Raw genomic sequence first — 26,837 nt, forward strand, 5'->3', positions numbered from 1 at the left:
AACAAAACTGGCTAAGTTATGTTGAATATATCTGTTTGCAAATATACTCAAAATCCCATTGACCTAATAAAAATGTAGAATGCTGATGAAGTTTCATCAGCATTCTATCTGTTAAAATGCAATTATCCCCCCCCCCTGCCGTTAACGGATTGTTGTCTTTATGTGCACTGTATTACTTAGAATTTCTTTACTGTCCTATGATATTTGACCATTTTTTTGCTGCAGAATTTATTTATTGTCTCTTCCCAAATAAAAACGAATTTCATATGTGCGAAAATAAATAATCAAAACGTTTGTTTACATTGGAAATATTATGTGAAATATTTATATTTTTTAAATAAGATTTATTGAAATAAATATGACATTTGCTTTCTTTCCTTGCAAAATAAAATTATATGGGGTCGCACATTTCAATTTTAGGAATGATTTATTTATTTTTAATGAACAACAGATGATGTTAAACTGCATTACTCGGAGTTTCCGATTGCAAGTCTTTTTAATATCAAAAATTTATATCCAATGGTAGTTTATCAGAGATTCTTCCCCTTTGTCTTTTGCTTAAAACTGCAACAGTACAATTACTTTGGAAAAATAACGAATTCAAACAAAAAGAAAGTGCACATATGTTATCTAGCAGTATTTTGTGTGTGTGTGTGAGATAATTTTGTGAGGGGGGGGGGGAGTTAGCCATTAAAGGTGAATTAATTCTGTTATGAAAATTTTGGAAATAAAATTTCATTTTGATGCATGCACCTACACATGTTTCGAAGGATAAAGTGTGGGGAAAATATCACTACTTCAAAACTGCCACATAATACCGAAACTATGTACATAACAGTTGTCTTCATAACTGCCATTTATTTCGATTTGTAGGGAGTGATTGGGGGAAACCAAGAAAGTTGAAATGTAAAAACCTACAGATTACGTTTATAAAAATTATGCATTATACGATATGGTTCAAGATTTACATATGATTCTCTATAAAGCAAAATTTAAAAGTGCGAACCTTCGTGCAATCTGTGAACTAACCTTCGAACTAAGATTATGAATAAAAAAGAAAACTTAATTTGAAACAGATGGAGGCTGTATTCATTTTTAGATTCGGATTTTCATGAATTCATAAAATAATTGTTTGACAAAAATAATTATCTTCAATCAAGTTCTGGGAGAATTTTAAAAAGGTATTGGTGATTAAAATAATTAGACAAAAAATTGATAGTGACATTGATCTTCCATAGTGATACAATATGAAGTGAAGAAAGTATGAAAGGATTTCTTATTTTGAACTGGCATTAAAAACTATAATTATACACTAAAAACAAGCAGCAAAATGAATATAACTCATAGGTATTTATTCTGATATAACTTAGATTCCGGTTACCGAGCAAACGGCAAGCAACTGCGTTTCTTGTTGTAGGCAACTGAACATAGCTTCTACATACGCCAAGTAATCTAGTTAAGTGGTCTTTTCAGCGTGAAGGATTATTGCTCCTTCTAATGGACATGACTGTCAAACTACACTTCTTATCCATGTTCTTTCAGCAAGCGGACAGAATGTTATCCCGGTTTGTTGGACGTGTATATACGTCCAGCAAAGAAATAGTTCGCTTACATACATGAATTTTATGGAATACAGGAGTTCCTGTTAGTTTTATATGTATCAAAATCTGGTGCCCATAGGCGATTGCCTAGGTTCGCCTAATGATAAAACGACCCTGTCAGGTTGACATAGAAAAGTTTTTCATAGAATGGTAGAGAGAGGGGTAGAACAAGAGGCCATCACTGGAAACTCTGTAAGGAGGGGTGTTAGCAGAGGAGAGGAGTGATGACATATCAGTAGGTTCTTTGCATGGAGAGTGGTAGGTGAGTCGAATGCATTGCTTGAGTGTGTTGTGAATGTAGACACATTGAATTAGTTTAAAGCACGGTTGGATGAGCATTGTGTTCAATAGTGTGTACCTCCCATGATGAGTCTCTGACTCCATTAAGGTCAGATGTTAATAATAATGCATGATATCAGTATGGTTACTACATTGATACTGTGAGTTATTACTAATAAATTAGTAATTTTTTTTATAACTCCGCTATTTCCTGTAACGTATGGTACACTTTCTCAGAAGAATTGCATAAAATTATTTTGCAGTATTAGGTCAGTATAAGAGCGCTATCATTTCCCAGTTTTGTTCAAAATTCCTGCCTATTATTTAAGCTGTAGTTTTTTAAGAAGTGTGCCAGAGCAGTTTGGGCTGTGTTGTGTTGTGTGTAGGGGAGGAAGAGGGTGAAACAATGTAAGTTGAAGCAAAAATTCTAGCTTCATTCACATCCTACACTGATGGATGCAATACCTTCAAACTAGCCATTAACAACAGTGATCGAAGTCTGATATTGAAAGCGCTAAACATAGAAAACTTGTTTCCTTTACCAGCTGCAGTCGTTCTGGTCCCTTGCAAAAACTCTTTGCTCCCCCCCCCCCCCCAGCACTCCTTCTCTCTCTCTCTCACACACACAGATATCGATATTTAATTACCAAATAATAAAGCTGACCTCCTGACCATTCTTTTCATTCTGCTTTTGCAATACTTGACCAAGGAAAATTGGAATATTACATTGATGCTTTTCCACCAGAAAGACAGCAGAAGAATTTTGATTAACCCAGATACCAAAAAGTCTTCTGGTTGTGATGGTATCATGCAAGATGTGCTCCTAAATCAGCACCTGTCATCATTACACTATTGGTACTTAGCTTGCATCCAACCCCACAGTAATAGAAGCAAGCCCATGTACATTTTATTCTAAAAAAAGAGAGTTAAGTGTCTATTGTCAACTTGACAATAGGTATGTTATATTCTTGCTTTGTTTTATGTGTTATTTGTTTTTACTTTTAACTGTTATTATTATTGAATATCCCTATTACTTGACATAAATTCTCATGCTTGCTTTCACCCTTTTCATTCTATGGCCACTACTTAAATTGCTTGCGTGTGCAAAATTTGGTAGACAAAGAAATTACCCCCCCCCCCCCCCGGATAGAGCCAAATTTCTTTGATACAAATCTGGAATTAACTCCGTGTCAGAATTTGAAAAATTTGTTTGTTAAAGCTGCGCCATCCAAATTCTTAGACAAGAGAATCTTCCTTGTCAGGGAGTTAACACTCAGAATGACACACTATTCGATAATCAAGCAATTAAATTTCCCAATTACAAAAACCTCGTATATTTTTACTCTTACTGTAGTCATAGCCATCCCCAAATTTTAACTCGCACTAGTTCTATTTTTATGAATGGTGCATTGAGTTCACAGATCAGGCAGTTTGTTAGGTAAGAAAAAGAAAGGTTTATTCATTACTCTAATACGATATACAAATATCAAGATCACTTAACAAAACTCAATCACAAATTAAAATTGATTAACCAGACATAACCTTAATACTCCTAGTCTTAAAACATTATGAAACAATATCTACAATTAGTTAAGTTTCTAACATCATCCTATTCATCTAACATTCTTGTACAAGCATTTATCTTATTCTAGATTCAAGAACTAGCAGGCTATAACATACTTCAGCAATTCAATACCACACTGTACATGAATTCTTACTCAGAGCTAAGACAATCTACTAGTTGATTAGATACTAAAGTCCTGTTTCATTTTTTGTAAGTCCAGTCACTGAGCATATCTGCATATTGTTGCACACTAACTTTTCTTGCATACAAAGGAATTGAAAGGTTTCTACATTACTGAGCATCAGGATCGCTCTTACTTTTTCTCTCTATCTTCTGAAAAAATTCACACAGCTTGTTACCCTCTCTTATGGTCGGCTGTTTTCTAAATAGTACAGCTAGTGATTATGAACACGAATCACCTTTTCTGATGTGGGCGAAGCTGCTCTGCCGGGTTCAGTCCACGTGGTTCCGCATGTTGATCGGTTTGCGCTGGCTTTTTCGCTGTACCGATGATTATGCCCGCACTGGATCGCTATCTGGCTGCATAGCTGCCACTGGACATCGTTTGACCGCTCTCATGCACCTTCTCCTTAAATGACTGGAACAGGAATCCCAAACAAAATTAAAGCCTTGAGTTGGTGTCGCCAAGCTCTATATATCCTTGCTGAGCTATTCTCCCTACTACGTCACTCTTTTCCGACTGGCACCTTAAATTCTTGCACATGGTACCGTTGTCTCCTCGTTACGTTCTCCATGCGCGCAACTTGGACCTCGCCTACGTGACTGCCTGGGGTCATTTCTTTAAGCCGATTATCTCGTTGTATACTTAAATCTAACTTTCTCATGTTAACATAACTTTCACTAAATTTCAACCCTTATCGGTTTTTACAAGGACACTTAACAATATAATACATAGGAGAATTTACAATTAAATGATTATTTCGATAGTTCTGTCAACACTTATACCTATATGCAAGCATTTTCTCTGGGAATTTTTTTGTACCTGTTAAATCTGAATGAAATATTTTACAATATAATAAACCTTTCATTCAAGATTTAACAGGTGGTTACCGTCAACTAATCAGTAACTACCAACATGAATTCTGTCAATCAGATCCACAACAGACCTTGGAAAGATTTGGAGAAATCTGTAGTGTTGCACTTGACATTTCCAAGGCACTTATTGGGGTTTGGCATTGAAAGCTTCTCACTAAATTGCAGTTTTATAGTCTGCCTTCCATCCTTTGTAATTTAGATTGTTAATTTTTTATTGGCTGTATGCAATTGCACACGGCTTTCCTTTCCTGGCACAAGCACATCACTTCCGCAGCAACCATTGGATCTGTCTAACTGCTAACTTGCTAAGATTCTGCCTAGCTGTTGAATACTGTTCTTGCATTTGGGGTGTTTGCACTAAAAATGTCTATAAAAATTCTTGTTACTGTCTAGAAAAGGGCATCTTGGTTAATTGACGACCTTTCTCTCTCGCATAAGCTCTTCAGCCACTGTTTCACAAATGGTCAGTTTCGGCATTGTCTCTCTCTTCAGATATTTCCATGTGTGCTGTTCAGAACTGGCATCATGTGACCCCACCCACATATTTCTGTTAAATAACATGAATTGCAGCTGTCTCAGCATCCTTTAATTGAATCACTAATTTAACGAACCTGCCATCTTTTTTATTCTATCTACCTTGGTTCTATGAAACGGCTTCAAGGGAAAAAAAGAATATATAACAGATTACTTTCCTCTTGACCTGCTCACACATGGCTTTGATTTGCTACAGGCTTTCTGGCCTCTCAGTGTGTGGAAGTAAAAAGAAAAAAAAATGTCTATGATCTAGCATTGTTAGTGTTTAGTTCAATATCTGCAACACTACTATTGATTTCCTCCATTTAATTTTTTTTTTTTTCTATTTTTTCATGTTTTAGTAATTTTTAAATATCTGGTAAATGAAGAGTGCTTATAAAGCTTTAATATCATTTAGGTTCATTAAACTGTGCTGAGATGTTATAAAGAACTTGAGAAGAAAAAGTAAAATCACCTCAGCCAACTAAATGAGTATACCCAAGGGTATACTCATTTTTATGTAGCAATGTATTAACAATACATGAATTAAAAATACTAAAAAATCCTTTTTCATTTTGTTTTCATTTAATCCTTAGGTTTATTTTATTTTATTTTTATTTTTTTTAGTCTTATTATAGTAGCTATGAATCCGCAGGTATGATGCATCAGTTGTTGATCAGGTTAATGTGCACGCCATCTCTTATCTAAATACTAAGAATTTGGCCATTATAAATAAACACTTTTTTTTTTTGTTAAGAAATAAAAGATCTTTTTAAATTAAAAAAAAAAAAATTGAAGTTGAGTAAAATAATCTTTTTAAATTTAAAAAAAAAAATTGAAGTTGAGTAAAATAATCAACTGTAATTTTTCAGTATTTTTTATTTTGTACTGCATTTATTCACATATTTTGTTAAGAACTTGTAAATGGTGAGATCTTGCTGAAAATTATAAAACATTAGCTTGCATAATGTATAAGAGGAAAAGTATAGCTACTGTGCCAAGCCAATCCTCTCATTCTCTGATGTTGTGAGCTCTATTGCACTACATCAGTTGCAGAGCTTACTGTTTGTGTTTTTTGTTACCAGCATTGCAGACTAATCATTAAAAAAAAAAAAGGATTTTTTTTTTCTTTTTATTAAATGCTACTTCGAATAAATTTGCAAAGAATTAACACTGGATGCAGTTTGCCCTCTGGTTTTGCAACTTTTTTTATACACCTTGACTTTTAACAGTCAGTTATTTGTTACTTTTTGAGGTGGTATAGATTCATGTGTTGTTGCACCATGGGTCACATGGTTTTCAGTTGAATTTGCTGGCCTGGTTGGTCAAGTGGCGAATTGTATCCACTCAACAAGCTGTGAGGTTAAAATGTCATAGGTATAGGCATTTGCAGTTGTCTTTAAGTGAGAAATGAATTTCATTGTTGCCCAGTGAGACCACACCTTTTTTGTTGGAGGCTTGAAATTGTTGTATGAGGTTCCATGTTTGGTCTATAGAGTAGGGTTTCCAGACTACGTAAAAAAAATATCAAAAACAATAAAAAAAAAAAGAAAATCTACTTATATCAGTTTGTAAATGCAGTTGATAATATACTCTACTCTTATTTTGAAGGCTCATATGGCTAACATTAAATTTCTTACACTTCCTGCTTATTTTCGCCCTTTACACTGCTTTTTTTTTTTTGTCAGATCTGTTCCAATTCAAGAGAAAAGTTTAACATTTTCTAAATTAAACATATTAAAACTTTTCTTGGTTTACATAATCACAAAATTGTTTAGCTATTTGGCCACATGGCCCAGATACACTCCTCTCCTTCCTAACACACTTAAACAACCAACACCCTAGAATCAAGTTCACCCTGGAAAAAGAGGAAAACAATAGCCTCCCCTTCCTAGACACACTAATCACCCACCAACCTGATGGTACCTTGGTTTTCTCAGTTTTTAGAAAACCCACCCATACAGACAGATACTTCATATTATAAAGTGTATTATTTAAATAAGTCAACATACAGGCCACATACCATGTAAGTATGGTCAACCTTTTATGGGCTGCTAAAAATGCACGTTTGGGCTGCATGCAGGCCACCGGTTGCCGACCCCTGCTTTAAACACTGTTACTCTCCCAGACCTGCCATGTGGTTTATGCTATGTAAACAATGTGGTCACTGGTCACTGTTTGGCCACATGGAATGGACACCAAACATCTTTCTTTCCCACTTGAATACTGGAATCAGAAATTGAAAGCAAACATTCTGTTCTTCCTAGATATCTTGGTTATGTAATGACCAAATAGACCTTTGGTTTTCTCTGTCTATAGAAAACTCACGCGCACACACACGTAAATGTATCCACAAACATTGTAACCCCCCCCCACACACACACAACAGTATGACATTATAAAAATCCTGATCATCAGGGCAAAAGTAATTTACTCTGACAGTGCATGCATTTTACAATCCCTAACAGATTAAGAATACAATAAACTCGTTGCCATCCAATTTTGTGACAACACTGAAAGGTGTCTGCCAAGATTTTAAAGAAATGCAATCTTGTGACCACTTTCAACCACACAGGAAATTGACCTTATCTGCTCTCCTAGACCAGCTATAGCCTCTGGATTTACCTGGTATCTACCAGCTACCTTACTATGTCCACCTATACATTTTTATCTCTCTCTAGAAATTTTTTTCCTTTCATTGTGGCATCAAACACCTATTTTGCTTTCCTTTCCTATCCCATTCTGTTTAAGTCAGTGGGATCAAGTCAATTTTTAACATCCAGCTCACTGGAAAAAACAACACCATATATTTATTGTAAGTTTTACTGATTTACAACAGTTTAGAATATAACAATTTCAAATAGTGATAAAATATTCATACTTTATATTGTCTCTGAACTTCTAGTTCATGTTGCTGCTTTTGTAATCTTTAATATAATGAGATATACCAAGCTTTTATATTTGTACATTTTTATGTTTCACTTTCAAGATCTTTACATTCCTCTTTTTTGTTTTTTATCCTTTTCAGTTTTTACATTCTTGTTTTTAATCTTTTAATATTTCATTTTAAGTTTAGCAAATTTTATAGTGTATTTACAGTCTGCCCACAGTTGAGAGAAATCTGTGCTTTATACGTAAGATTTTCCAACTGTTATACAAGCAAAATAGTTATCACTTTAAAAACAAGAATGTTCATAAAAGAAAAGCTAATTTTTAGATGTAATAATAACACTCATCCCACAAAACTGATTGATTACCCTATTATTGGAATATATTCGCCTTCTGCCATGTGCAGAAGTGTCGAGGGTTCTCTCATCTGTGGTCGAACTGTATCTATAATATCACTTCATTCATTATCAAATTTATTCTCATCTTTATTAATATTGTATTATTTATTTTTGTGTTTTAAATCCTTTTCATATCTCAGTTTTAAGATTTTTAAAAATCAGTGCAACTTAATCTTACTACTTTACCTATCATTAATACCATATTTGTTCATCGCCATCTGCAATCTCCACATCAGATTTTACAGCTTGTTATTCCCAAAAGCATAACAAAGGTAAACAATATACAGTATATGATCACTTCATAAAATTTTAATTTTCATTTTTAATTAAAACAGTTGCATTCAAAAGACATGTCCTTATCTAAGGGTGCTCCATAACATAAAACCTTGGCTTATCTCGTTATATAAAATATTCATTTTTTATTTGTAATTTTCCTATAGCCTGTTGATTCTCAGAAAATGTTTTTGTTGATTCTTACTGTGCTCTTATATGCATAGCCAATCTATTGCTGCAATTCAGCCATGATTTGATCAATGGAGTTGCTTCCTGATCTGATGCATGATCTATTGTTAGACTAATTCACACCTTCACACAAATTATGTTCAGTAAACTAAAACTTTAACTTTTTGGATGCTTGCAGAGAGTGAAACATTTTTTGATTCTACATTATTATTATCTACAAAATCCCCCAAATCAATTTCATATTTTAAAATTTCACTTAAATGGTACAATTTTTTTTCACCAGGTATGCACGTTGAAGTTATTTCATAAAGTAAAGTAGTTGGTTCTAATCAGTTGAAATTCATCTGATGAAAGGCATAAATTCATGTGTGGAATTATATTTTCTAGTAATGTATTCCTAGGAAGAGCATTGAATTTCTTATTCTTATTAAATCGAATATCAATCTTATCTGAGTAAATAATCAGATCTTCAACTTGAGGTTCATGTTTTCCAGTATCAACTTTTGAATTTTCCATAGTTCTTATTATACTTTTGATTAATTTTTGCCCTTTCTAAATGTTATTTGATCTTGACTGAAATGCAGTTGAAAGTAATGAAATTCAGTAATGTATCATTAAATCAACTTATAGCACCACGCTGACCATCATGGTGCTATAAGGCTAAACACATCCCCATGAGGACAATGCAAATGATGAATAAAGTAGGAATTATTGATAACTGAAATTAAATTGAAATTAAGCGCTAAGAAGAAACAAAAGGACAGCATCACATTTGATTTAGATCCTATAAATGAAGCACTTAAAGTAGAAGTCGGAAAGAAATTAAAAAGTTTGGAAAAGACAGGAAGAGAATTAGAACTGTGGGAAGAAACAAAATCTAGTCAGAAGTAGCAAAGAAAGCAACATTGTAAATGGTTTTCAGAAGAAGCTATTCAAATAGCAGAGGAAAGAAGAAAAATAAAACTTCAGAGAAACAAAAAAAAAAGGGTTAAACAACTGAGTGCAGATTTCCAAAGACAAGATAAAAAGAGGCAAGGAAATTGAAGAAAGCAATATTATAGGTAGAACAAGAGATCTGTTTAGAAAAATAAATGATGTTATAAGGAAGTTTAATTCTGGACTAGAAAAACAACAGAGTGGAGACCAATAGATGGAGCAAGACAAAAAAGAAAGACTGAGAAGAAGGTGGAAGGATGAACTGGAACAAATTGCAGGAGTGAGATGGATAGGAGAGGCAGAAAACCGAGTGGTCTGAAAAATCACAGGAGAGACCTTCGTCCAGCAGTGGACAGAACCAAAAGGTTGAAGAAGATGAAGAGAAAATCAATAATTCATGATCTGTCCCATCATCTGCACCAGGTAGTGTTTTTGCTGCTTGGATAGCACTCCACTACCTTCTGCTGGCAACAATATAATCTACCTGATTTCAGTATTCTCCATTAGTCTATGTGTATAATCTTCTTTTATGTTGTTGGAAGCACGTGTTTGCTATAAAGCAACTGTGTTACAGGTAATATTATTGTATGAATGAATACCATCAGTCATGCTTCCTTCTCTACCCCTGCAATTCCTACATAAGCTGCTGCATAGAGAGCGTGGCAGCACAAAGGGTGCCGAAGTATGCATGCCTGACTTTCCATGTCAGGCATGCATACTTGTACATGTCACCATGTACAAGCTTTTTGCCCAAATGCTGCTAGCTTTCATTGATTCATTTCGTATGGGGATTCAATGGCCGTGAGCCCCTTTTACAGGGAGGTACGGCACCACCTCAAACCCCCCCCCCCCATTTTTATCTGGGCTCGGGACCAGCATAGCTGACAATTCAGATCTATGGCTGGAGGGATTGTCTTAAGTATTCCTGACTGTATCCGTGTGTCCAGTTTGCCTGCTTGCTGGATGAAAAACCCAATCAAACTGGGGGAAAAAAAAACCTGCTGTCCACGCCCAAGACCGTGCTGCTAGCTATTATGGATTGAAGTAAATATTTTACATCTGGCTTGTGAACTTGTTGAAAATTTAAGTCAACTTGTGCGATCCAGCTCCAGATAACACTGGTTTAAGTGACCATAAATTATGTTTGCTTACATGTTGTTGAACTGAATTCTAACTAACAGTATCAAGTTCCTTCCCTAATGTCTTCATTTTTAACACGATTCTATCATCGATACCATCACTACCATATAACAATATTGGTTTTGGCAAAATATCATACATTCTTATCACTCTCCTAATTTTTCTCAGAACTCTCATTTTTGGTGTCCAGTCTTTAATCAGCTGTTTTATTTCTAACCCAGCTCTCAGATCCTTCTTGTTCTTCCTTTCACAAATCTAAGCCAGGTGTGCCATGTTTTGTTCTTGGTGCAACATCTCATTAGTCAGCCTCTGTTTCTTCGACCCTTTATTTTGTTGTTCATCATTTTCTTGGGTATTTATTATTATTACATGACACCTCCAGGGAGTCCAAAGACTCATTGAGAGAGAGGGCGCCTACTCTACAATTCTCTGTCTCCACCACTCAATCCACTAATTACAATGAACCACATCTACACCACCGCCACTAGTATTTTCATAGACAATCGTATTCTATCCTATGCCATTCATTCTAGATACTCTTTCCATTTTGTTCACTATTTTTCTATTGTTTCTGTTATTGGTATTTATTTCGGTTCTTTTAGTATGCCTTCATTTCTCTTTTTATCTAGTCTTGTTTTCACCTACTGATCTCATATATTTTATTTCTGTTGCAGTGATTCTTTTTTTTTTTCCTTCTTTTTTTTAATCCTCTTATTTTCTATGCTTCATAACAATAATAACCTAACAACAATGCTGGTTTTGATAAAATATTTGTTCTTAGTCTGCTTTTTTGGTGTCTCTTGCCAGCCTTAATGTTTTATATATTATTCTATTTGTTTTGGAGAAATTTATAATTTTGTTAAAATATCTAAATTTTCATTATAATTTAATTCATAGCACAAATAATTAAAATTGTCTAGTTTAATTATTTTTTTCTGTTTTATTTCAGATAGGCATTTTCCTTTGAATGTCATAAGTTTTTTGATAGATATACATAATGCTTATTATTAAATTTAATTTATATACTACTACTTGTTGATCGTTGAGTTGCACCAACTATCACTTGGTCATCTGCAAAGAGTAAGGTATCTAAGATAAAAATTATTTTCAATTTGGATTCCTTCTTTGTTGATTAACCTTCATTCTTTAATTATTTCATTCATATATATATATATATATATATATATATATATTCCAAATAACACTGGATATAGAGGACATTCTTGTCTTAAGTCCTGCAGTCACTTCGTCTGTTTTGGTTCTTATCTTTCCTCCTTTTATGCTTAATAATGCAATTTTATATAGGCTGTAGAGTGGTTTAATAAATTTATAGGTCAATTTTTTTTAATATATCAAAGAGTTTATAAATCTATCTTATCAAAAGCTTTTATATAATCTATGAAAGCTGGATACTTCTCTTTTTCTCAATTAGTAGTTTGAGGGTGAATATAGAATCTATGCAGGATTTTCCTTTTCTGAAACCATTTTGCTCTTCATTTATAATTTTTTTCTAGAATAGGATTGATTCTGTTCTTCGATATTTTGACATATATCTAATAATTTGTGTATTTTATAAGTTCTATTGGGATATTATCTGATGATCATTTTTTCCTTGACAAAGTTTATAATAATAATCTATCCATTGTTGGTTGTCTATCTCTCCAGTATCTATTCTTTTTTTTTTTTCTGCATGACATTTATTGCTTTATAGATTTTAGGTTGGGGTTTATGTGTTTTTCTAATTTGTTAATATCATTATCCCAACTTTTTTCTGTTGCTCTCTTCCCTGTATATTCTGTTTCATCTTTCAGTGTTTTTGAAGTAAGCCAGTTACAGTATGTAGTTTTTTTTTAATCTTCAATTGTTGATTTCATCATTCTATATTTGGAGTCCTTGTTTCCTTCTCCATTTTTTTTCTTTTTTCGTAGACTTTTTCTCCTGAATTAAGTATGATTAGTGTCAGATTGTCCCATTCTTCTCACTGTTTCTTATAAAGTATTTGTTTTCTTTATGTATTGTTTGTAGTAATAGATTTTTTTATGTACATGGTCATTACCACTTGATTTTTATTTTCTTTACACAATTTGGTGGTATTGTTATATTTCCAATTACTAAATAACAATCTGAATAAATATTTAATCTCTGTAAACTCATACATTACTTATCAGTTTTACTAGTCTGTTATTGTGGGGTTGGCAATCAAGTAGTCAGTTATTGATTTTGATCTCTAGCTCCGAAGTAAATTTATGAGCATCTTTATTGTCTAAAAACTGTTACAAAAGTTGGAGCAAATGGGAATGGATATGAAGCTAGTAGCATGGTAGGGATGGTTGACAGACACTGGAGAGTAGTATATGGTGGAGTGTAATCTGGAAGAATGAAGGTAACTAGTGGAGTACCTCAGATTTTTGTACTAGGATCACTACTCTTTAATTTGAATATCAGTGGTATATGGAAAGATTTAAGAAGGGGATATTCATTTGTTTGCTGATGATGCAAAACTGGGAGGAGCAATAGTTGATAAAGGTCATGAAATATCCTGCAGGATGATATGAATAAATTGACATTGTGGGCAAAGGATAATGATTGTCAATTTGATGTTGCAAAATGTAAGGTTATGCATTTCGGATTGAAAAGGTTGCATACTGTGCATCATATTAATAGTGCTGGATTGTAGGAAATTGATGAGGCTAGGGAGTTATGGATAATGGTGGACAGAGAATTGAAATTTTTATTATTATTAAGAGAGACCTCCAGGGAGTCAGGGACTCATCAAAGGAGTCCACAGTTCAGAGGGCATATTGTAAAAGTTGGTAAAATAACCCAGAGAATTACTTGGATGTTGAAAAACACACTAAACCTCTTTATGATTTGGCTGCATCTTGACTACTGTGCATAGATTTCATCACTTGGGAGATGTGTTGGAGAGGATTCAGAGACAAGTGACCAGACTAGTGATATGTCTGTGGAATGCTACCTATGAGGATAGGTGGAAGGTGGGTGGGTTACAAAGGTTAGTTAATAGGCAGAAAAGTGAGGACATGATATAAATTTTGAAGATATTAAAGGGGATTTATAAAATTGATGTACAGAAAATTTTTCAATATATGACAAGTAGTCGGAGAACTAGGGGGGGGGGGTATCCATGGAAGTTGTGTAAGAGTGTGGTTAGTATGGGTGTACGGACCAAATTTTTTGCATGGAGAGTGGTGAATGAGTGGAATGGAGATTGTCAGAATTAGTTGAGTTCTTTGACAGTGAATGAGTTTAAGATATGATAGGTTGTTTTTTGGTATGTGTATATTAGTTAGTTTGGGTCGCCCATGATGAGTCTCCCGACTCAATGAAGATACTGTATAATAATAATAATAGTAAACTTCATTGTTCTTAAGGTGTTGTAAGATGCAAATTCTATTAATCTTTTTCCATTTTTATTAAGACCAAGTAGCCACAATTTCTCATCACAGGTGGCATTAATTTATTATCTATTTTTGCATTTAAGTCACCTGCTGTTAATATAAAATCATTTGAGTTTATTTTGTCTAATATATTTTATAATATTGTCAGCCTGGTTGGCTGAGCCGTTAGTATATCTGCTCTCCAGCCAAAAGGCTGTGGGTTTGAATCCTGCCGTGGGCATGGATGTTTGTAATTGTCTGTGGAAATACTCCGTAGCGCAATTGTAAGAACGACGGTACGTTGTGCCCTTCAATTGGAAAAGGCATAAGTTCGAGTATCGTCACGATGGGAGGAATCTTTATATGGACTTTTTCAATCGAAGGTGAGTTAGTCGATCTCATACGGAGGTAGCAGCGTTTTTTCTCCCAGATACTCGGGTTTTTCATCCCACATACAGACAAATCGTCCCTTCAGAACACACGCAATTTACAGACAAAAAATACTAGCTGTGGTGGTGGTGGTGATGGGCAGTAGATGGCGCTTATGTAGATTATTGGTAGTAGAGGTTCGGTGCAGAGGTGGAGATGGAGAGTTTTACAATAGGTGTCCTCCCGTGATGAGTCTTTGGACTCCTTGGAGGTGTCACGAAAATAATAATAATAGTGGTGGTGGGCGGTAGATGGTGTTGGTGTAGTTGGTAAGATGGTGGAGACAGAAAGATGTAGAGTAGGTGTCCTCCATCGTTGAGTCTTTGGACTCCCTGGAGGTATCATGTAATAATAATAATAACTTTGTATAATTCTTCATTTTCTTCATCTTCACCTTCTACTGGGGCACATCGTAGATATTCTTTCCAATCTTTCTTTATCCATATCAGATCTCACACCAGCCATTAGTTAAAATTGGTTTCAATACTGTTTTATATACTACTAGTTTAGCATTTGGGATAATTTCTCTCTTATTCCATATAAATTAAAAAATTTTCATCTAGCTCCCCACCATGTCTGTTTTGCTTATTTGCTTTATTTCCACATTGTATTTGCAATCTTCTCAAAAAATTGTATCTAAATAAGCTGAAACATTTCATTTTATGGGTTTCCAATTAAGGATGCAGTTGATGTTGTCTATGTTCTTGTCATTTTCATAGTCTGTTTTTTTATCACTGATTTTCATACTAAATTTATTTCAGTAATTAATTTAGTTAAGGAATTCTGCAGCCCTGCACTGGATTTGTTTGATTACATCATCTGCATAAAGCATAGAGCTAAGTTTAAAGCTACTTTCTCTCATGATGCAATCCATATAGATGATGAATAAGAGCAGAGATGGTGCATACATCAAACCACCTTCCTGTACTTGCTTCATTCTAACTACATAACTGTTGGTTTCCCTGTATGATGTTCCATTTACAGTATATAATTGTAGTGTTTTGAACAACTTTTCTCTTGGCACCCTCTCATATACTTTTCCAGATCTACAAAACTTAAATACAGATCCTTGTTATATTCACACAGTTAATGAAATGTTAGTCATAAAAGGAAAACTTGATCTTGATGAACTCTGTTTGGCCTGAACCCAGCTTATTCTTCTTCATGTTTCTCTTGTACAATTTTTCTTAGCCTCTTCTCAAGAATGCTCGCATAATTCTTACCTGGAACATGTAGTAGAAAAATCCTTCTCACATTGTTTTATTTCCCTTTTTGTGTATGGCAACTGTGATAGTTCTATTCCAAGCATTTTGAATTTGACTTTCTGATCAGGTCTTCTGAATTATGCAGAGTACTCACTTGAAAACTTTTTGATACTTCCTTAATTGAATATTTCTGTCAAATATTTACCCAGCTGCATTTTAGGCTTTTGATAGCTTTTTCTGCCCAAAGTATTGAATATATATTAACTAAAATTGATATATATTCTTGATTGCATTCCTCTGGAATATTTTCTACCACCATTTTGTTACTGCTCATTATATTTAAGTCTTTTAGAGAAATTACTTCAGAATATCTTTAGTTTCAGTTTTCATGTGACCTTTATCTTATGAGTGCTTTTATTATACTCTTCCCTCTGTATCTACACTTTTTCAGTAATCTCCAGAATGTTTGCAGTCGCACTAAAGTATTCTTATGACTTATTCAGTTACTTTTAGCTTATTTTCCTTATTCTCTTAGGGCATCTGTCGACTAGCTAGGAATTTTTTATATGCTTTTTTTCTTTTCCATGACATAGCAGTATCTTTAACTTCTTAAGTCCACTATAGAGTTCTTATTTTTCTGTCTCTGCAGACAACCTCACCACATGCTTCTCTAGCTGAATCACTGTTTTCTTCAGGTTTTCCACATGCTTGAAGGTATGTCTCTTGTTTTTGAACTATTTTTTTTTTTTTCTTGAAATATTGTACTTGTTATGCAGATTCTCTGTTAATGAGTAGTTGATGCTATGTTCTTGATTTTTTCATAGTTTTTGTTGATTTTCATACCAAATTTGTTACAGCAATCTCAGTTGTTTGCTCTCTCCTTACCTAACATAGTAGTTTCTCTGTTTTGAGCTGAGTTTTGATTTTAATAGTATTGCTAATGGGGGTAGTGTTCAATTTTAATTTTATTTTACATTATGTAATAGTTATTATTTTTTATCCTCCATCTAGAAATATCGTGTCAACTGTAAATTTAGGTTGCAAATTAGATCTGAAAAAAATAGCCCTTCATGCAAGAAATGCAGAGTATAATCCTAAGCGTTTTGCAGCTGTTATTATGAGGATACGAGAACCACGAACCACAGCACTCATTTTTAGTTCAGGAAAGATGGTGTGCACCGGCGCTAAAAGGTTGGTCATAGTTATGTCTTCCTTACTTATTATGTTATATAAATTTTCACCATTCAAAAATAAACACTATCTTCTTGTAATTTTAATTTTTTAAAAATCTAAATTTAGCAATGCTGCTATATTTAGATTGTTAAAAACATTGTATTAAAATTGGGAATATTTTGAAATTAATCACTTATGATATATCTAGACCCCTTGCAAATTTTTTTATTAGTTATAAGTGTTAATAAGATTGTTTTGTAGAAAATTGCATGGAGGATAGTAATAAAATGTGATCAGTGTTTTTTGCCAAGTGCTGGGTGAAATTCACTGCTGTGGAGATATTGTAGTCCTATGTGACCTGAATGGCCACATCTCTAGCTGGTTCACCTTCTCCAATACTACCAATCAAGATGGACATGATGTGAAAGATTTTGCTATAAGCAATGATCTAATGCAAATCATACACCAACCTACCAAAATTCTTAATAATCTCTTTTATTCCTCCAATACTCCTGACTTTTAACTAGTTCTCCTTTCAGACACTGTAGAATTCATCTCTCATGTCATCAACTCAAGACCACAATAAATTAAAGATGCCAAGAATTATATTCTTGGTTTCATCCTTTATCCAAGTGTAAGCAAACAAACAAAGTTAGCAAAGTGAAGTCACTTCACAATTGTACTGCTTGTATATAGAAGCTAATGACTTCGCATCAGTTGCCTTAGTATCCCATAATGCAAAGCACATATCCTTAACAGATAAATATAATGTTGTGATTATGGGAAGGGCCACTACCCAGACCGGTTTCAACCTTTATTGAAGTCTCTTAAGTGGGAACCAGATCCAGAAGTGATATTTCTATATACAAGTAATCCAAAGGTGTCACACCTTATTACTAAAATACTCTTGATTTAGAGATAGATGTTAAAAGTTATGGGATACTTTGACAATTGATGTGAAGTCATTAGCCTCTATATACAAGTAGAAAGAAGTTGTGAAGTGACTTCACATGCAAACTTTGTTTGCTTATACTTGGATAAAGGATGAAACCAAGAATACAACTTTTTGGCATCTTTAATTTATATGTAACCAAGTGAAAAAACTTTCAGGAGAAACAAATGATGGGTGTGAAATTGATAAAATTTGCTTTACAGAATAATCTCACCAAAACTAAAAACAATTTTCCTCATAAAACATCACAAAAATGGATCTGGATGTCCTCAAGTGGAAGAACACATAACCTGATATGTTGATTACATACTTATAAAAACTAAATAAAATTTAAAAAAAATCTAACTCAGCAATAACTAGATTTTTTTTTAGCATCTGATATTGTATTGACCTTAATTTACTCATAGGAACATTTATGTTGAAATTATGACTTAAATCCGAAAGAATAATAAGATAAAAGTTTAACCTTGTGACTAAGAACTGTTTAAAACATATTGCTTTCCTTCTTTTCTGACATTCCCACTGATTCTCTTAATCCTGATGCCTCTTAACAATTTTCGCAACTAAACAGCTTAAAATATTCTTAGAAGAGAATGCTATATCAATAGATCTTGGATTGCACAACAAATATTAAAGCTCTGTGATCAATATAGAAGCTTAAGACCAATTTGGAACAATGGGAACAACAATCAACAGTATAATTGTCTGAACAGACTGATTAAAAAGGAGACAAAGCTTTCAAAAAGCAAATGGCTATCTAAAGAATGCAAAGGAATTGAGGATAGTAGTTTTTAAAAGAATAATCATGCAAAAGCATACTGCAGGAAGAAGAAGAAGAAGAAGAAAACTGTCTTAAGGTTGCTGATGTGGATAACTTTGCGGAAAACAAATCACGCCTTTAGGAACTGACCATGAAGCAGTGAATTAGTTTGTTTGGCAGTCCATGAGATATACAAAGTAACATCACAAATATTTAAAGAAAACATCTCTTCTGGCATGACCATATTAGTAGTTCCAGTAACCTTCCTTGAAGGACTTATTCCAGGACCAGGAAAAGAGGAACATCCAGAATAAACTAAATAGATAACATCAAAAATTGGACAAATGTATCATTTTCATATCTGAAACCTAAAACTAACTGGAGGAGATTTTAAAGGATGCTTCCTGATATTTGCTTAACAGCCCAACTGTGGGGAGAGATTCTGTGTAGGCCTGAATAATCAAAGGTTTGCTATATTTTTTTTTTTCGCCCATTGGATGGCTCATTAGTTTGTTTTCCAATGATTTTACTAACAGTACAGTTTTATAAACGTGAAATGCTTACTGCCTTTTTATTTTTCTTGATATCTTCACATTCTTTTAAAAGTATATTTACACTGTGTACACAAGTGAAACAGCAAACTTTTTCAGTTTTATGATTTCATTCTTATGACTGTTATGATTTAATATACTTTCTTTTGCACAATGTATCAGATTTAAGTCAGGCATAATTGTGCTGTTAATGATATTATTATTATTATTATTATTATTACGGGCAACTCCAGGGAGTCATTAGACTCATCGAGGGAGGCCCCAAATCATTTTCATCACAACTATTCGACATTCATACAGTATCTATCATACCTCGCCTTAAACTCATTCACTGTCACAGCATCCACCACAGACTCAGGGAGCGCATTCCACTCATTCACTACTCTAAAAGTAAAGAACCCAGCTCTAACACCTTTACTAACCACACTTTTGCCCAGTTTCCATGGATGTCCCCTAGTCCTCCCACAACCAGCCCTGTTCTCAAAAATATCTTCTGAATTAATTTTATAGAAACCCTTCAGTAATTTGAATGTCTCAATCATATCTCCCCTCCTCCGCCTATCAACCAATTTTTGCAACCCACAAATCCTCAACCTGTTCTCATACGGTTCATTCCACAGACCTGCTATCATCTTGGTCACTCGCCTCTGGATCCTCTCCACCTCCTCCCCATCAAGAAGAAACCTAGGTGACCAAATCTGAGCACAGTAGTCGAGATGAGGTCTTATCAAGGCTCGATACAGAGGAACAATAACCTGCTTGTCTCTGCTTGTCAACGTATTCTTCAGCAACCAAGTGATTTGATGAGCTGATTTGGCCACTTTTGCAATGTGTCCCCTAAATTTCAATTCCTTATCCACCAACACTCCTAAATCTCGTGCCTCATCAATTTCCTGGAGCACGGTTCCACCAATGCAGTAAACTGCCTCCCATCTTTTCACCCCAAAATGCATAACCTTACATTTTGCCACATTAAATTGACATCCATTCTCCCTAGCCCAGACCTCCAATCTATCCAAATCATCCTGCAAAATTTTGACGACATCTGCATTCACTATTGCCCTACCCAACTTCGCATCATCCGCAAACAAATGAACTGTTCCTCTCAGATCCTTTCCTATATCATTTATGAACAAATTAAACAGCAGTGGTCCAAGAACAGATCCTTGTGGTACACCACTAGTCACAGGCCGTCTTGTGGACTCTACTCCTGAGTAAACCACTCTCTGATATCTCTCCGTCAACCACCCTCCTATCCATCTCACCAACCCTATGTCCATTCCCATATGCTGCAATTTACTGATTAGAATTCCATGTGGTATCCTGTCAAAGGCCTTAGCAAGGTCCAGCAGAATCACTGTAAACCCATTACCCTTATCCAGTTCAGCCGTCACTGTGTTATAATACGTGAGCAAGTTACTGAGGCATGACCTACCCTTCACAAAACCATGCTGTCCCCGATACAGTATCCCATTTTCTTCTATCCAATCTTGTATTTTCCTCTTGACTATTTTCTCTAAGACCTTGATAATGATTCCTGTTATGCTGATTGGCCGGTAATTTTCAACAGCAGCCTTGGAACCACCTTTGTGCAGTGGAACTATTTTCCCCTCTTTCCACCCCCTTGGGACTGACCCAGTCCTGAGGCTCAAATTAAACATAATGGTCAAGGGCACTGACAATTCTTTGGCCGCTTCACGTACGACACGAGCTGGTATACCATCCAATCCCACAGATGTATTGACATTGAGGTTCTGTAATAGACTAGTTACCTCTACCTCATTCATCACAATTCCAGTATAAGCTGTTGGTTCCTCCATTTCCGCAAAGCCACCACCTGGATGATATACTCTTGCAAAGTGCTCGCTCAGTAATTCCACAACATCGACTGATTCAGTTACCTCCCTACCCTCAGCATTTTTTAAGATCATTCTACCATGAGCATTTTTCCTTTTACTTGCAGCATATTGAAAAAACTGTTTGGGATTCTCTTTAGCCTGCATGGCCAATTTCCTTTCGTAATCTGCTTTTGCTTTTCTTACCACCCTTGTTACCATCCTGGCCTGAGCTTTATACTGTTCATGCACCTGATGGTCACCCTTCTCCTTAAATTCCCTCCACAATTGTTTCTTTTTTTGCAGCTCAAGCTTAATAGTGTTATTCATCCATTTAACCCCTACCTGATTTATTATTCGGACTCTTGGTATACAGTCAACCATTGCCTCCTGCAAACAGTTCTTGACCACCTCCCATGCACCATCAACATCCAGCCCTTGCAGTTTTACATGCCATGGCATTGAGCCAAGCACACACCTAAGCTTGTCATACTTACCAGCCTGGTAATTCCACATATACCCTGTCTTAATTGTAAATTCGACTCCTTTAGCCACCTCCCAAGTCATGACCTTATGGTCACTCTCACCAATTGGTGGCAACAAGGTCATGTTCGTTACAGCCACATTCTCAGTTGCAATTACTAGATCCAGCACTCTCTGCCCCCTGGTATTTTCCAATACATGTTGCCGTAGATAGTTGTCCCTTAATAACTGCATAAAATCCAATTCCTTCCTCCCATGTGCCCTCTCCTCTTTCCAGTCAATATTACCATAATTGAAATCACCCATAATAATTACCCTCCTTCCATTCATTTCTTCTTTTTGCTTATGCATACTATTCCCACCATCCACTCCATCACCCGGTCTATAGCAGCACCCAATTGTATATTTTGTTCTGCTAGATTGTATCTCACACCAAACAGCCTCAAATGTGCTTTTTTCCCCATCCTGCAGTTCAACTTCTATACTCCTTGGCTGAAGCTCATCAGCTATCATCAATAACACTCCTCCCCCCTTTTTATTCACCCTGTCACTCCTGAACACGCTATACCCATCGCATTCAATCCCACTAGCTTTATCATCTTCTGTCAGCCATGTTTCACTAATACCGACAACCTGTGGCCTGGAAGTGCCAACCATGGCCAAAAACTCTTCCTTCTTGTTCCTAATACTCCTGGCATTAGTGTACATGAATCGCAGAAGCCCATTTGTCCCATCCCTACTTTGATTCCTTATACTAATTATCCCATTCTGATTTGTTGTCCGTCGTACTCGCCCGGGCATAATATACTCATTCATACACTTAACTGCCCCCCCTAAAGTCTGCATATCTACTCCCCCCCCCTCTTAATAAATCTAGTTTCCCTGAGTCTGTACATCCACTTCCACATCATTCATCAACACTCTTTCAAGTCTCCGTACACCAACTCCATTCAAATGTAACCCATCCATCTTATATAAGTCCTTTCGCCCATCGAACTCATTCCACACATCCACAAATTCCACACCACTGAAATATTCTTACATTTCAGAACATGAAGCAAGCAGAAGTTTTCCATAGTAATAGAAACATCATTTTAAGCCACTTATTTGATAATATCTTTGTATTCACAGTTGTTTAATCTAATCTTTGATCAGAATACTGTACATCAAATACTTAGTGTTCTCTTGTCTAATATTTTATCGAATAAACATTGTAATATTTGTAGATCTTTTTAAAGCTTGGGGTAAATTAAATTAGCTACTTTGTTGTCACTTTTCATTTCAATTTCTGTTGTACATTGAGTTAATATATAATTCAATTTTGATTCTTTAATAAAAAAATTTCTTTGCTAAATTTCATGCAGTGAAGAACAATCAAGATTAGCTGCAAGGAAGTATGCCAGAATAGTTCAGAAGCTAGGTTTTGATGTAAGTATTAAAATTTACATTAACAGTTTACTTTTTTTTTATTCCCCCCCCAAAAAATTAAAATTGGAGAAAAGAACAAAGCTAATCATAATGGTAAGTACCGGTTTGGATTTCTGTTTAAGACATGGACTAGTCATTACTGATACCATCTTTCAACATAAAAATGTGCACAAATTTGCATGGAGTGAAGACGCAAGAAAAGTCTCATCGACTATGTTATTTTTTGATAGCAGTATCTTGATGCTGGTTCAGGACATAAGAGTATACAGGGCATTTGAAATATAAAGTAATTACCATTTAGTTTGGAATTATTTTATTATATTAATTTTTTGTTTACTTATATACATTTCATATTATATTTGTGTATATTTACACTACATTTGAATAAATTCTCTACTGAGTACTGCATGAATAATATTCACATATCACTGTAATTGTGAGATTTCCATTACACAGCAGTAGTGTGCTCTAGAGTACTACAATATAAATCTAAGGGATCGATATGCTCTATCTAAGATTTGTGCATTATTATGTATGTCAAACATCTTGAGGAACCAGTTCCGCTAACTTACTACATGGTCAATCATTGACCATGCATTTCAAATGCTGGTCACAGTTTTTTTGTAAAATGAATGCAAGTAAATAAGAGTAAATATATACAAATTCTGTGTTAATTTACCTTACATGTTATGTAAAGTAAGTATCATAGATTAGAAATTACTATTATACATCAGAAATAATTTTTGTATATTGAATATTAGCAAAAAACTACTTTGAAGTACATTGGTGTTTATCTAATGAATAAAATTAAATATAATACAGTGGTTGGTACCTTGGATTGCGAGTAACTTGGTCTGCGAGTGTTTTGCAAAACGAGCAAAAATTTTTAATAAATTTTAACTTGATAAATGAGCGAGGGCTTGCAATACGAGTATTACCTATATGCTTTGTCTTCCGCGCATCACGTGATCACAAGCCGCTCGGGATTGTGGGCAATCGTCTCGCATGCTCGGTCATCAGCATACCTCATTCGTATAGTCAACATTCGTGGTAGTGTTGTGACCACGTGTGTGTGCATAAAGCATTTTTTTATTGTGTCCAAATGTAGTGACTGTTCTTTATTAACTACTACGACAATGGCCCAATGAAGAAAAGGGTTGAAAAGGAAGGTGGTAAGAAGAAGGAGATGATTACGGTGGAAGTTAAGAAGAAAATCATCAGGAAGCACGAACAAGGTATGCAAGTGGCTGCCATCACAAGATTTTATAAGAAGTCTACGACAACGATTTGCACAGTATTAAAGAAGAACTAAGGGGGGCTAGATGTAGCAAAAGGAGTCACGCGAGTATCAAAGCAACGGCCACATATTCTGGAAGATGTAGAAAAGTTGCTTTTGGTGTGGATAAACGAGAAGCAACTAGCAGGTGATACTGTGACCGAGAACTTGATCTGCAAGAAGGCAAAGGCCTTGTATGTCGACCTCGTAAGTAAACTGCCAGGTACATCTACAGAAAACGAAAAAGGCTTCAAGGCGAGCAGGGGATGGTTTGAAAGAGGAGAAGTGGCATTCATAGTGTTGTGAGGCACGGAGAGGCTCTGAGTTCGGACGCAAAGGCAGCTGAGGCATTCGTTAGAGAGTTCCAGAAGCTCATGGTTTCCAAGTGTTACCTGCCGCAGCAAGTTTTTAACTGCGATGAGATGGGGCTTTTTTGGAAAAAGATGCCAAAGAGGACCTATATTACAGCAGAAGAAAATGCAATGCTCGGTCACAAGCCCATGAATGACCGTCTCACCCTCTTGCTGTGTGCTAATGCAAGCGGTGATTTCAAAGTCAAGCCCCTGCTCATGTATCATTCTGAGAAGCCACGAGCCTTCAAGAAATGCAAGGTGCAGAAGAGCCAGTTAAACGTTATGTGGACGTCCAACAGTAAGGCTTGGGTCACTCGTATCTTGTTCGTTGAGTGGATTAATGAGATCTTCGGTCCTGCAGTGAAGAAATACCTTTTAGAAAAAATATTGCCACTCAAAGTCTTGCTGGTTATGGATAATGCTCCTGCTCATCCTCCAGGCTTTGAGGACGACTTACTGGAAGAATTCGAGTTCATTAAGGTCAAGTTCCTTCCTCCCAACACTACTCCATTACTCCAGCCCATGGATCAGCAGGTCATTTCGAACTTTAAAAAACTTTACATCAAGGCACTATTTCAGCGATGCTTCGAGGTGACCGAAGGAACTAACCTTACCCTCCGAGAGTTTTGGAAAAATCATTTCCACATCGTAAACTGCGTCAAGATCATCGATAAAGCCTGAGATGGGGGGTCACCAAGAGAACCTTTAATTCTGCTTGGAGAAAGCTGTGGTCTGATTGCGTCGAGGGGTTTGTTCATGAACAGGAGCTGCCAGTTGTCGATGAAATTGTGTCCTTGGGGAAGACCATGGGACTGGAGGTGAATGAGGACGACATTCGAGAGCTGGTGGAGGAACATGGCCAGGAGTTACCACCGATGAACTGATGGATCTGCATAGGTTCGTCGGTGCAACAGCAAGAGGTTATCGAGGAGATCTTGTCTAAGGAGGAGGAGAAAAAGACGGAGGCATCCCTCTCTTCAAATGAGATTAGGGAGATGTGTAAAATGTGGGAAACAGTGCAAAATTTTGTAGAAAAGCACCACCGGAGTAAGGCTGTGGCAGTGTGAGCGATGAATCTGTTTAACGACAATGCCTAATCTAGCAATGTCATATGATAGATTCCTTGTTAAAGTCACACAAAAAGAAAAAGTCAACAGATAGCAGTGATTCCGTTAGTGACAATGAAAGTCGTCTTACCCAATACAATTACTGTAATATGTAATTAATAAATTTGATTACTTTATGTATATTACATTTAAATGATGAAAATATAAAAAAGGAATACGAAGGAGGTATATGTATTTTTATTAATAATTTTTATATGAATATTTTTGAGTTTTGGAACGAATCATCTGAGTTTTCATTATTTCTTATGGGGAAATTCGCTTTGATATACGAGTGCCTTGGATTACAAGCACATTTCCGGAACGAATTATGTTCGCAAACCAAGGTATCATTGTATTAAAAAATAAAGTGTGGAAGAAAGTTTTAAAAAGAATGAGGAGTGAATTGTTGACTCAAATATATAAATATTATTCAAGAAAATATGACTGTTTGAAGATGAGAATCAAGTCTTTAAAAAAAACATGAAAAGGGAAATAAAACTGCATTTGACAATTACAGAGGAATTTCCTTACTGAGTGTTCCATAAGGCAAAATTCTCATCATCATCTCATCTTCTTTTTCCCTCTTTTACCTTGTGGTGTGAGGGTTTATTAATCATTGGACCTCAAACTGTTTACAGGATAAAGTGGTCAGCCCTATGCCCTGGTGTATCCTATGTCCATAGTGTTGAGTTCTCGAGGCCGGTTTGCCTGCTTTGTGGGATGAAAAACCCCAGGATAAACTGGAGAAAAAACCCTACCTTCCATGCCCAAGACCGGCTAACTCGGCTATGGCTGAGGAAGATCCTTCAGCTCCTCACGTCACAGACGGGAATTGAACCTAGGACACTCCTTCCCCAGGCATATGGTTGCGAAGTGCACAGCCACTAGGCTAACCGTGCGGACTCTATTGATTTTTATACCAAATTTATAACAGCAGTTATTCAATTTTGTTGAAACATCCAGTTCCTTTGACAGAACATCATCTGCCTAAAGTAATATATCTGTATATGATATCAGGCAAAATTTATGCAAGCAAACTTGAGAAGAGAC

At 35.4% G+C, this 26,837-nt stretch overlaps 1 protein-coding gene across 1 annotated transcript in view; it reads left to right on the forward strand.

Moving 5' to 3' along the window:
• Positions 1 to 26,837, forward strand: part of Tbp (TATA binding protein) — a 121,805-nt gene that overhangs the window by 21,679 nt on the left and 73,289 nt on the right. Inside the window, exons 3-4 of the mRNA XM_090395854.1 lie at positions 16,882 to 17,061; positions 22,989 to 23,052. Coding sequence (XP_090251980.1) covers positions 16,882 to 17,061; positions 22,989 to 23,052 — 244 coding nt within the window. The remainder of the gene's footprint in view (positions 1 to 16,881; positions 17,062 to 22,988; positions 23,053 to 26,837) is intronic.

The sequence above is a fragment of the Typopeltis vanoorti genome, chromosome 7, assembly GCF_054136105.1.
Source record: "Typopeltis vanoorti isolate ZY-2024b chromosome 7, IOZ_Tvanoo_1.0, whole genome shotgun sequence".
Classification (NCBI taxonomy): domain Eukaryota; kingdom Metazoa; phylum Arthropoda; class Arachnida; order Uropygi; family Thelyphonidae; genus Typopeltis; species Typopeltis vanoorti.